The following is a 12,721-nucleotide window of genomic DNA, read 5'->3' on the forward strand; positions in this document are numbered from 1 at the left end:
TAAGAGGCCTTCATGGGCAAAGCTGGTCCAGCCGCTGGTGTTGTGACACAATTTCTCTGCGTTACGACACCCAGCATATCGATCTGCTGCAACTGCAGGTCAGAAGTTGAAAAATGACAAACATTTATATACACACGCACATTTTTAGTGTCACAAAATGGATTCAAAACAGCCCCCGTTGGAGGCCTGCACAAATACTTGTGGTGAGTCGCCATCCGCTTCGCAGCACTACACACTGCAATTTTCACTCCTTCCTTATGTTTAAAATTAGTGTTTAATCTCTATTGCATGCAGGACACAAACCAACAGCCAGCACTTCAGTACTCAGATTTTTGCCCGAGGCTCTTAATTAGACTGAAGTCCAGACAGTGCTTCAGTCCAGGAGACTGGAATCTGAGACAAGTGGTTTTTTCATCACTTGTGACCTGACGTGGACTGGGACTTGAGGATTTCTGGTTGGAAATGGACTTGAACTGGATAGACATGTTGCAATTACCTTAATATAGCTTGATTATGAGAATTAAATCATTGCAATTATAGAGCTGGTGGCAGGTTTAAAGATAATAATAGACTCATATCTTACATTTACATTTACAGCACTTATCAGACGCCCTTATCCAGAGCGACTTACAATCAGTAGTGACAGGGACAGTCCCCCTGGAGCAACTCAGGGTTAAGTGTCTTACTCAGGGACACAATGGTAGTAAGTGGGATTCGAACCTGGGTCTTCTGGTTCATAGGCGAGTGTGTTACCCACTAGGCTACTACCACCCTTATCTCATATCTCATGTCTCTGCTATTGAAACTGCTGTCCAAAGTAAAATGGTTCAACCTTTCTGTGCATATTTACATTTACAGTATACACATTAGCCCATAGATGTAAATATTCTGTAAAATGTAACATTAGGATTCTTATGTTACTCTGCACATTATATTACATCACATGTGACATTTAGCAAACGCTCTTATTCAGAGTGACTGGCAGTCCGCAATTCAAGTGTCTTGCTCGTGGATAGAATGGTGGTTGGCAGAATTTGAACCCACAGTAGGTTGTATGGGTTATGGGTATATGGGTTACTACCACCCATATTTATTGCAATACTTCTAGTCAGTAGCAAATGTGGACTTAGTTGTACTGGCACCTGTGCTATGTGCAATGAGAATGAAGCTGAAGCTACAGCTGAATCATGAATGAATCGTTCTGAATCATATCACTACGTAGTCATTACTAATAAAACAATCATCTGTTTGTGTTTTTAAAAATGCCACATTTTCATTTGTGGATATTGCCCTAATGCTGTACATTTCTCCAGACTTGCACCGATGACCATTTGTTTGTGCTGCTCTGTTTTTCTTTATGGGAATTAAGCCAACACCCTTTTTAAAAGCTATGCTTAGGGTTTAATTAGACCAATAGGTATTTCAGGTAATGACAGGTAAAGAGTATGACCTCCGTAAAGCTGTTGGTAGGCTGGTTGCTAGAACTATGCCTGGGTTTCACAACCTTCTCATTACTGGAGTCAAGGAGCTTCTTCACAGCGGTGTGATGCAATGACATCTCTCTTCATGGCGGGGATGATGTACCTTGAGTAATGTCTGGTGTTAAGCTTGTAATAAAGACGGCACCCACCTTTGAAAGCCATGCACTTAAGTCTCAGTAGACTATTCTGTTGCCTTCACTGCCTATTTCTGACCAAACGATGTCGATATCACACGTACAGTAGATTCACTGCAGGTTTTTGTTTCATCAACATTGATAAGGAAAATATTTTATGCATAACATGTTTAAATGTATTTGACATTTCTCTGGCATGAGATTTAATAATATTTCAGTCTGCATTGTTTCTGACCCCAGGCATACTAAAGCATCTCAAAAAGAGTCCTAAGCAAATCAGGTTTACCTGTTAATGAAGTTTTACCTTCCATAATTATATTATGAAACAACAAATGCCATTTTTTTAACTGTTATTGTCGTGCTCAGTCTGTTTGTCCAGGTGAGCGGTGAACTTTCGAATGACTTTTTTCCAGCGCGGATTCGGAAGAACTGTACAGCTGCTTGCTTTGGAATGGACGGTGCTTCGTGGCACGCTCTGCCGCGACTCTCTCCTGGCTGCCCCCCGGCAAGTTTGCCAGGGTCCACCTGGGTGTTCCAGGTGTGGCTGCTTCTGGTCAGATTTTAGGCTGTGTTTGTCTGCTTCTCTCGGGTGCTTCTCGAGAGCACACATGAACAAAGCATGGATGTCGAATTCTTTTTTTCCTCTTATGTCATTCCAAAGCAGAGACTGAAGGGATGATGTTTGCCAGCGGATCTGGTATGACTTGAGCCGCGGATGTTAGGCCATCTCTAAAACCATTGGGCTAGAACTGTTTGCGCAGAAGCAATTTGATTAAAAAGCAGCCAAGGCCAAATCGGATAAAAAGATAAAAATGGGAGACAGGTTGCCTGACCATATCTGTAATGTAATAGAGTTAATGGCATATGTATTGGTATATGCACATGTGCTGCTTACAGCCTTACTGAGATTGCACAAGGTAAATATGCTTTAAACAATATTAATCATTAACATTATGACATGTGATGTTGTGATCACACATACTGGCTTTAATCTTAATAGATATGAAATAATAACCGTATATTTATAATGTGCAGCATTCATGCAAATTTAAGATGCTTCGTTCAGACGAATGGTTCATCATTGATTAGACCAAAATACAGGGCAGAAGGTAAATATTCAATTGAGCTGTAATGAATTTTGGTGCAATAATGCAGTGACCTTGGTGGTCATGCTGGTATTTTCAGGCACTTTCACATCAGAAGCCATATTAAAAATATGCACACATATGGGAAAGTGACTGTGGGTGCAGCACAGTGACAAGGATTAATACACATGACCATCTGCTTTAGAAAATGAGATACTTTTTAAAATCCTCTGAGCACATTTTTCTATTGTACCTTCTACTGTATTTCCATTTAATGAGAACTCCGCAATGAGAACCTTTGGACCATGGTGCATGCATGCTGTCCTTTTCATTTAGTTTTGGACTGTAGTTCAGATATCATATTTAATTCCATTTTAATGCATAAATGCAATAACCAGCAGGTAAACACGGTTAAAGTGGCATCCAAAGCATGCCAGACGTGCCTCTTTTAGACCTCTCTGATTTGCCATCTTTTAAAATCCAGTCCTCATTAGGAAACAACTTCACTTTTACACTCTAGGAGTTTTGCCACTTGAGGGTTAGGGAGACATCCGCATGCTTTGATCCAGACTATTGAAGAGGGGAAAAAATGAATACGTCTCCTGGTGTCAGGGGAGAAAACCTACAAAGGCTTTTGGCGACAGGATAAACCGCTGAGACGCTGTAGTTTCACGGCACTTTGGTGAAATAAGGCAAATAAGTCCCCGTCATTGACAATGTCCACCTCTCATTGTCAATGAGGGGGACTTATTTGCTTTATTTCACCAAAGTGCAGGACCCCCGAGAGGTGAACAGATACATAGGATCCACTGATTCAGGCGTGCGATAGGATTACCTGACATACTCATCTCCCTCCCTTCTGCTGATTTATTACAATAAAACTCGGTTTTAGAGATTTTAGGGCCTCAGAGGCTGGTCTAGCAGGCCAGGCAGTGGGTATGTGCACAGGGTGTGTGACGTTTCAGTGTGTGACGATTCAGGGTGTGTGCCTGGGTAGGACTGGGAGTGAATTACACATTTTATGCAATTCATTTGCACAAACAAGAGGGATGTTGCAGTGTATCAAGTATCCATCCAATATTTCTCCACGTTCTATATCTTACCAGTGCATCTCAAAACTTGAAATATTCAGAATATTCAAAAAGCTATATATATATATGTATATGTGTGTGTGTGTGTGTGTGTGTGTGAGCGAGAGAGAGAGAGAGCGATGTGGGGTGTTGTGTAAAATTTGCAATATTACCACAAGTGTTTGTTTTGATTTTTAATAATAAGTTACCATGGGAGATTTCGAACCCTGCATGCCTAGCGGCTCATCAGCCACGATGGCCACAGCACTTTCTTTTTTTATACTCAGGCCGAGTGAATTGCAGTGTGTGATTTGTGATTCCTGTTGCTTGGCTGGCCCGAATACCCAAGGCCCCTGATACCCAAATCCCCAGTAATAACCTTTGCAGACGAGCCGCATCTCCTGGGGTATGGTCCAGACAGGATGATTGATAGAGAGACAGAGGAACCAGTGTGGTTGTCTGCATGCAGGAGGGTGGGGCCTGAATAAACTAAATGGGATTATGAAGCTGTATCTCCCCGGTGATTATACAGATACAGATTTGACTTTTGGGGGAGGGGGGTGTGTGGAAAGGGGGCTGCTGTATCCTATTCAGCCCTGTTGCCAGGAGAGAGAGAGCGGGTAAGAGAGCTTGCGGTCGGCTAGGCTACAGTAACTACCATTCAGACACATCTGGGTATCCCCATTATTTTTAAACCGACACACAAAGATCATCACCATATTATTTTCAGACATTCGGTGCTCTTGAACAACAGTCCTTGGTGTAAACAACCCTGTTATAACTGGATTTGACCTCATATATATGACCTCATACAGGACACTCAGGGTTAAATGTCCTGCACAGGGACACAGGTTACAGACGCAACATCCATCGATAACGCGACACTCGCGAAAGGGGCGTGGCTTCGGCGAACCCTCCCTCCCTCCCCCCACAGGACACGCCCTAGAAACGCTCTTCGCTTCTCGTGGTTTTTAAAACCCCATGTTCGATTATTTTTTTCCCAAACACCTTTAACCTGTCTCTCGCGTGGACGGCACGTGTCCCCGCGGTGTCAGTGACGCACCCCCCGATCTCCCGGGGTGCTGCCGCAAGTTGTGAAAGTAAAAGTTCGGGGCGTGTGCGTGCGCAACAGAGGCGGTCCGGGTGCATTATGGTCCACGCACGGCGGAGAGAGGAAAGAGAGGAGGGGACGGAGGGAGACAGACAGAGAGAGAGAGGGAGGGAGAGAGAGAGAGAGAGAGAGATCCTCCATGGTGCACTTTGCAGTCGGGAGGGGAGAGGGGGAGGGGGGGTCCGTCGTTGCGTTCGCTGCTGGATCGCTTATCTGGGATCTCAAAGTCCGCCTCTCGCCGGCGCGGTCTGCTCTCCTCGGACCTGCCATGGATGCACGGATGCGCGGATGCGCCTTCCTCGTCACGCTGTTCCTGCACGCGCACCACGCGAGCGGGCTTTACGTCGCCGGCACCGTGGGTACGTCCAAGTCCTCCCGTTCGTCGTCATTTTTATTGTTTTTTTATTGCTGTTGAAATAAAAAAAAAATATATATATATATATATATATATTATTGCTATTTGAAATAAGCGCCGACGAGCGTCGGGGAAGGACAGGCGCTTCCCGTCAGCACTCCGCGCCGCCGGAAGAAATATATATAAAAAAAAAGGGGGGGTTAAAAAAACTTCTTTTTTTTTTTTTTTTTTACATCGTGGCTGGACGCGGTGGCGGCCGTGTCACCAACCTGGTCCCCGGTCATTCTCTGTGCGACGTGCAGCAACTTTTCCCGGGTTCCTCGCCGCGCGCGCACATTAACAACTTTTCACACGGCCAACAATGCATATGTACAATTTGTGCAATTTTCGTCAGGACGCACGTTTTGAAATGTGACATTCCAGGATGAAATAATAATAATAAAAAAAAGAACAGTAATGGAACGGGGTGTTGCGGCCGTGGCGCGTTAAGGTCAGGAGTAAGACGGTAAGAGAACTTGGTCCTGGGTGCCGGGTTACCGCAGAGTTGGGGGGGTGGGACGGGAGCCCGGCCCCGGAGGTGAAGGGCATTGCCCTGATGCCACGGCGCTGCGGCGGCGCGACCGTAACGCGATCGACTAACTGTTGAGGGGTCACGTGACCCGGGCCAGGACCAACGCGCCAAAGCATGGGTCACAAAAACAAACGGATTGTGCGTGCGCGCGCGCGCGTGTGTGTGTGTGTGTGTGTGTGTGTGTGTGTGTCATGGTCGCACATCTCTCCATCGTGCGTCCTGTCTCTATATCCCTGGTGCGCGTGTGGTCATTTTATCTCGAGAATTACTCGGCAAACTCTGCCGGACTACATGTGTGCGGAGTTCGGCTCGTTTTAATTCCCGAGGAACTGACAGAATGTTAAAAAAAAACAAAAAAAAAAAAAACGGAGTGGAACGTCCTGGCGTGAATCGGCGCGTGCGCGCGCACGGGCGCGCGCTTCATTCCGAGGCAGATGTGACGGATCTCCTGTCGGAGCTCCATGCACCCCGCTACTGTATTCAGGGGGTGCTGATGCCCCACCGCACCTTGCACTGCAACAGGGTTTTTGGTTTGTGTTGTTTTCATCCCTTTTCCAATATCTTCATTGTATTGGAGACAATTTTTTCCATAAATGTGATTTGTAAATTGTGTTATGATAATTAGATTATTTGAGAATATTTGTGAGCCCAGTGTGCAATGTAATTTGCATAATCATGATATGTAGAGTGTCTGCTGCCTGTCGTGTGGGTTGTGACAGAGTCCCCACGTTCTCTGTGTGTGACCACGCTCCCCCTGTCCCCTCGCAGAGTCTCTCCCGCACGTGCTGAGGGAGTACGGGGTGGTCCGGCCGGTCAGCACGGACTCCCGCGGCCGCTTCCTCACGCACGCCGTCTCTGCCGGCCGGCTGGGCGAGCAGCTGCTCCACCGGCGCCGAAGGAGAGACGCCTTGCCCAGCGAGGAGGAGGATGAGGAGGCCGAAGATGCCCAGGGTCGCGTGGACACGCTGTTCTACAACGTCACCGTCTTCGGCCAGGAGCTCCACCTGCGACTGCGCCGCAACTCACGACTGGTGGCGCCCGGGGCCAGGGTGGAGTGGCACGGGGACGGAAACCAGAACCACGCCGAGCCCCTCCTTCCCAGCGACTGTTTATACGTGGGCCGCGTCGCAAATATGGCGGACACGTCGGTCGCCATCAGCAACTGCGATGGATTGGTGAGTGCCTTATTTCGTCCAGGGAGACCAGCTGCTAAAATAAGACCTAGACCTCTGTCCTTAATAAATATTTATTGGAGTCTCATTAAAATTGTACCTTTTTTCTCTGTCTGTCCTGTTTTTGTAACAGTTTTTTTCTTCGCCAGGAACAGACAGTCTGTCTGAATAGAGAGAGGGGGATTTAGGCTCTGAGAGAGACAGCAGAACAGGTCACATGTTTAGCTGACATCCTGCTGTGGCGTAAAATCGAGAATAAAGGCTGGATAGTAAACTAGTGGTGGTAGTAACCTTGTGTGTAACACACTCGCCTACGAACCAGAAGACCCAGGTTCAAATCCTACTTACTACCATTGTGTCCCCGCGCAAGACACTTAACCCTGAGTTGCTCCAGGGGGGGACTGTCCCTGTAACTACTGGTTGTAAGTCGCTCTGGATAAGGGCGTCTGATAAATGCTGTAAATGTAAACCTAGTGGTTAACACCTTTGAACCAGAAGACCCAGGTTTAAACCAAACTTTTCCTGGGCAACATACTTAATACCGAGTTGCTCCAGGACTGTCCCTGTAACTAAGGGCTGTTAGTCGCTCTGGATAAGGGCGTCTGATAAATGCTGTAAATGTAAACCTAGTGGTTAACACCTTTGAACCAGAAGACCCAGGTTTAAACCAAACTTTCCCTGGGCAACACACTTAATACCGAGTTGCTCCAGGACTGTCCCTGTAACTAAGGGCTGTTAGTCGCTCTGGATAAGGGCGTCTGATAAATGCTGTAAATGTAAATGTAAAGGAGCCGAAGTGTCAGGACGTGGGATGTGGAGCAGAAGCAGAAGTTGATGCACATTAGGAAGTTCATATGTTGTTTTAGGAGGCCGGCAGGAACCCAGGAACCACCCATATCAGATCTCTCTTCTGGCCCAAAACACCACCATGGCTTTAGAAAATGCCGTGCACGATTGCTGGTGTCCTGCATGGTCGGCTATCATTGTGCTGGAATTTCCCATCTTGTATTGCAGTAGGGTGCCAAAACACTCTCAAACCCTGAAATACATTTTAGATAGATGCACACCCAAATATGGAACAAGCAGCTGTGATGCTTATGACATTCAGCGGTCAGCCGACATTGTTCTAATACAGACATTCTGCGAAACTACATCGGAAACATCGAATCGTTGGTGCCGTTTGGTGGTAGTGGAACACACTCACCTGCTTACCAGGTGACCACAAAATGTCAGGGAGCAAGACGCTTAACCTTGAGTAGCTCCAGGGGTCACTAATTATTGCAGGCTTGTGAACCTGCAGCACAGCACATGGTGACACCATGAAATGTGTCCTCTGCTTTTATCCCATCACCCTTGGTGAGCAGTGGGCAGCCATGACAGGCGCCCGGGGAGCAGTGTGTGGGGACGGTGCTTCGCTCAGTGGCACCTTGGCAGATCGGGATTCGAACCGACAACCTACTGATTCCTTAACCGCTAATCCTCGGGTTTAGTTCCGTCTTGATGCACCTCAATGATAAATCATTTCTGCAAAAATATCAGCAGGCGCCATACGTCTTGATGCAGACCCTTTGATGAAATTATCTGTGAGTTTTCTCAGAATGGTTTTATTGGCAACATGGATCGCCGTACACAACAGCATGAACATCGTGCTGCACCAGGCAACCAGGCAACGTCCATGTTGTTCATAAACACCCCGTAAATCTCTTTCCTAGATGTTCAGACCTTGAACTACCGAGAGTCAAAGAGGGCTTGTTGACAGATGCCCAGACACTGAACCTGAACTCAGTTAAGACGTTTTTGGGGGTCCATGAGACGTCGCACGTGGAAGGTGTGGGCGACAGTCAGAAGCTGGGGAGATGCTGTCCAGCGCAGTCTCAGTTTGACTGGAATGGCAGCAAATTGGGGTTGTTTATGTGGTCGGAAGTCAGTTTGCTCCATCTCCGGCGGGCACCTCGTGGTGGGTTTCAGAGCCGAAACCCGCAACGCCGCCATGGACCGTTTCTCAGGGAGAGACAGTTACCGGGTAGACGCGCGTGTTTGTTTGCCTGTTTTGTTTGCGACACACTCGGAATTCCATTTGCATTCACTTAGCTCATGCTGCCGGTTTGAAGAGCTGAGCGGCGAGAGTTCGGGGAGGGACTTGCTCTGTCGGGGTTTTTGCCATTCCCGTGGAGGCTAAAGGGAACTGTCTGAGACAGCTGCCGGTTCTCAGCAGACGGGAAGGAAATCATATTTTCTTAATGACGACAAGGCGGCGGTGTGAAGACTCTGAGGTGGGGCGCCTCCTGCTTTGAGCTAAGCCCCAGTAACTCCATTGTAATTAACCATTAACACTTGGGCTGGGTCTCTGTGGATTTTGTGCCGGAGAAACAGCGGAACGCCGAGCAGAATGCCGATGATTGCATGAAGAGAATACGACAGTATTAATCTACTTAGACTTGATTAATACGTTGTGGGCTCCATTACTAGACGTGCAATCGAATATGAGTGGCCCAGGGAAGGGGGCCGGCATCGGCCGAGCCCTTCGGATGTGGCGTGTCCTTTTCCTCTTTATCAGAAAGGATCGCGTTGCGATCTCATGTGACCTCACAAGTGCAGGCTGCTGTTCGCACTCACGCTCCCTGACGGAAAGGCCCGGCCTCGGCGGTAGCCCCGCGCTGAACCCGCGGAGTCGCAGCGCACGATGGGGGGGGGGGGGGGCTTGTAGCGTTTCTCCCACACTGGAGGTGTTAGATGCTTGAACGCACGGTAGGCCGCTAGATCTCGCAAGTGTCGCGTTGCAGCCAAAGACGCATTATTCACAGGCCTTATTCACCCTAAATGATTTTTCTTTGTTTAAAAGTTTAAGAAGCTTGTGTTACACATTATTGCGTTATAGCAGCTAATGAAGACTTTTAAGGTAAATGATGTATGTTCTCGGGGAGGCGGTACACGGCAACACAAATTCTTGCTTTATTGCGAACCGACAGGATAGTTTGTAATCCGGTAATGAAACCAAAAGTAAGGATTCCACCAGAAGCGCCACGCTCTGTCTGCGGAGGGTACACCGCCGCACATTTCTCCCATTACCGGCTTAGCGTAACGACGTAATGATGGATGACACGCAGCGACCTCATTACCGCGACAGCTCGAATACGCCGGGCTAGCTACGTTCACGCAGCCATAAAAGCGCATGCAATAATGCGTTCATTAGCGAGCAGCGATCGCGAACCGATACCGATTTCAATTGGCGACCAACCACTCTGCGGTTGTTGCCCCGTACAGCTCCCCGCAGTGGGCTGGAACCCCGCCCTGTTTCCGCTGTCCCCGGGGATGGGGGTCCGGCAGCCTGTACCATGATTACAAATAAGAGGTTATGGACATCGAGTAGGTGAGCAGATCAGAAAGTATTCGTTCAAGAGCAAACAAACAATCATTTGGCTCACGTTCATCTCCAGATCCAAGAGCAGTAATGGTTTTGGCCGTGTGGATGAGACTCCTTCATGTAATGACCAAAGTAACAAAGCTGTGTTACTGTGTTTTAAGGGTTTAGAACTTGGAACCACACGATTGTTTAAGTTTTCCCATTTTGTGTTCTTAAAGGCAACAAAAAAAAAAAGTTATTCTATGAACTGATCTTTGGTTGTGCGCCACATGAAATCTGTTTCATATTCTCAAAGTCTAACTGCAACCCTACATGGACTTTTTTTTAAGCAACCATATGCTAAATTGACACAGAAAGTCCAGTTCAGAGAGTTTCTTCAGCTCCAGCTGCTGGAAGAAAATATCGTTTTGTTGAGCCAGTGCTTCAGACCTACTTGTATTTGGAGGGAAGTCTCAGGCTCATGCAAAATTTCTCCCAATGCCTTGAATCCACACTGCACTGCAGTTTCTCCTGGTGTAGGATGTGGAGGTGCTGAAATAATACAGAATCCTGAAGCGTGTGCTGATGTGCACTCTCGATTGTAAATATGTGCCTGCAGAACTTACGTAAGGCCGCCCCGGTTCCCTGCAGCTCGGCGCAGTGTCAGAAGAAATGTCACAGAAACCAGTGGCAGGCGAAGCACGGAGTGGGCTTCTATACTTAGGAGGGCAGGTGCCCACCACTATTCCCGAATCCCTGCTAAGTGAGAAGAGCGTGGGAGGTGCACTACAAGTGTCCGTCTCAGACATCCAGCCGGGCGACAAGCTGTTGTCGCCGCCATGCTCTGGCGCTGGAGGAAATCAAAATGACTGTGCCTCATCTCGGCAGGGCCTCTGCTGAGGTACAGTGCTAATGTACCAGCACAACATGCTGACATTTTGCTTTCGGGATGAACTTATGCAACTTCAGGTTGTGAAGGTTGAACAACAATAAGTTGCATAACATCGTCACAGTCCCTTGAGAGGTGACGCGAATAAAATCGATTGCTGCCATGGAAAGGGGTTCTTGGGGAGGGTGCCCATGCTGAACCTTGTCCACTGCTGATAGCACCTACATCTGGGCAAGTGGGTGTCAGCATGGAGGACGGTGACCTGGTCTGATGATTCATGTTTTTTTTTTTTTTTGACCATGTGGACAGCTTGATGCATACATGTTTTTTTTTCTCTTTACTTGGCGAGGAGAAGGCAACAAAATGGGAGGAAAAACCTTGTGCCCTAAATTCAGTTGCTGGCCTAGCGGGTAAGGAAACAGACCCGTAATCGAATCCCGGACCACCAAGGTGCCACTGAGGTGCCACTGAGCAAGGTACCGTCCCCCACACACTGCTCCCTCATGGGATGGGTTGTGCTGTGGTCCGTCTCATAATCTCTTTTCACATCAAGTATCTGTGGGATGTAAAGTGTAAAGTGAAGTGATTGTCACATGTGATACACAGCAGCACAGCACACGGTACACACAGTGAAATTTGTCCTCTGCATTTAACCCATCACCCTGAGTGAGCAGTGGGCAGCCATGACAGGCGCCCGGGGAGCAGTGTGTGGGGACGGTGCTCTGCTCAGTGGCACCTCAGTGGCACCTTGGCGGGTCAGGATTAGAACCGGCAACCTTCTGATTACGGGGCCACTTCCTTAACCGCTAGGCCACCACTGCCCCTCAGGTACAGGTAAAGCTGGTCAATTGATGCCTCTCAGGTTTAGCAAACAACATATTAGGCAGGTGATTTATGATGGGTGTTAAAGCACAATGGCAAACCATCATAAGAGTTCACTGTTTACAAGTTGACACAGAGTGTTGGCTAGTTAGTTGGATTCTTCTCTCCAAGCTACAGCTAATTAGCGAGACCATTTCTGTCAACCAATTGGATAAGATGTTAGCAAACATGCTTATTATGTCTCATAACTGTAACGCTCTTGGTGTTCTAGTTTATGAACATGAAAGTGAAGTGATTGTCATTGTGATACACAGCACAGCACACGGTGACACAACGAAATGTGTCCTCTGCTTTTAACCATTTATCAGACGCCCTTATCCAGAGTGACGTACAATCAGTAGTTACAGGGACAGTGACCCCTGGAGTAACTTGGAGTGTCTTGCTCAGGGACACAATGGTAGTAAGTGGTATTTGAACCTGGGTCTCCTGGTTCATAGGCGAGTGTGTTACCCATTAGGCTGCTACCACCCCACTAGGCTACTACCATCACCCTTGGTGAGCAGTGGGCAGCCATGACAGGCACCCGGGGAGCAGTGTGTGAGGACAGTGCTTTACTCAGTGGCACCTCAGTGGCACCTTGACAGATCGGGATTTGATTACAGGGCCGCTTCCTTAACCATTGCTCCTA

The 12,721-nt window shown here is 47.7% G+C and overlaps 1 protein-coding gene across 2 annotated transcripts in view; it reads left to right on the forward strand.

The window, feature by feature from the left end:
* The first annotated feature begins 5,065 nt into the window (after positions 1-5,065).
* The window catches only part of adamts2a (ADAM metallopeptidase with thrombospondin type 1 motif, 2a), a 48,584-nt gene continuing 40,928 nt past the window's right edge, over positions 5,066-12,721 (forward strand). Inside the window, exons 1-2 of one of the 2 annotated variants that reach the window (XM_028983357.1) lie at positions 5,066-5,240; positions 6,576-6,982. In XM_028983357.1, the coding sequence (XP_028839190.1) occupies positions 5,150-5,240; positions 6,576-6,982 (498 nt within the window). In that variant the 5' untranslated portion in view covers positions 5,066-5,149. The remainder of the gene's footprint in view (positions 5,241-6,575; positions 6,983-12,721) is intronic. The other variant, XM_028983358.1, reaches the window with a different exon arrangement.

The sequence above is a fragment of the Denticeps clupeoides genome, chromosome 6 (assembly GCF_900700375.1).
Source record: "Denticeps clupeoides chromosome 6, fDenClu1.1, whole genome shotgun sequence".
Classification (NCBI taxonomy): Eukaryota; Metazoa; Chordata; class Actinopteri; order Clupeiformes; family Denticipitidae; genus Denticeps; species Denticeps clupeoides.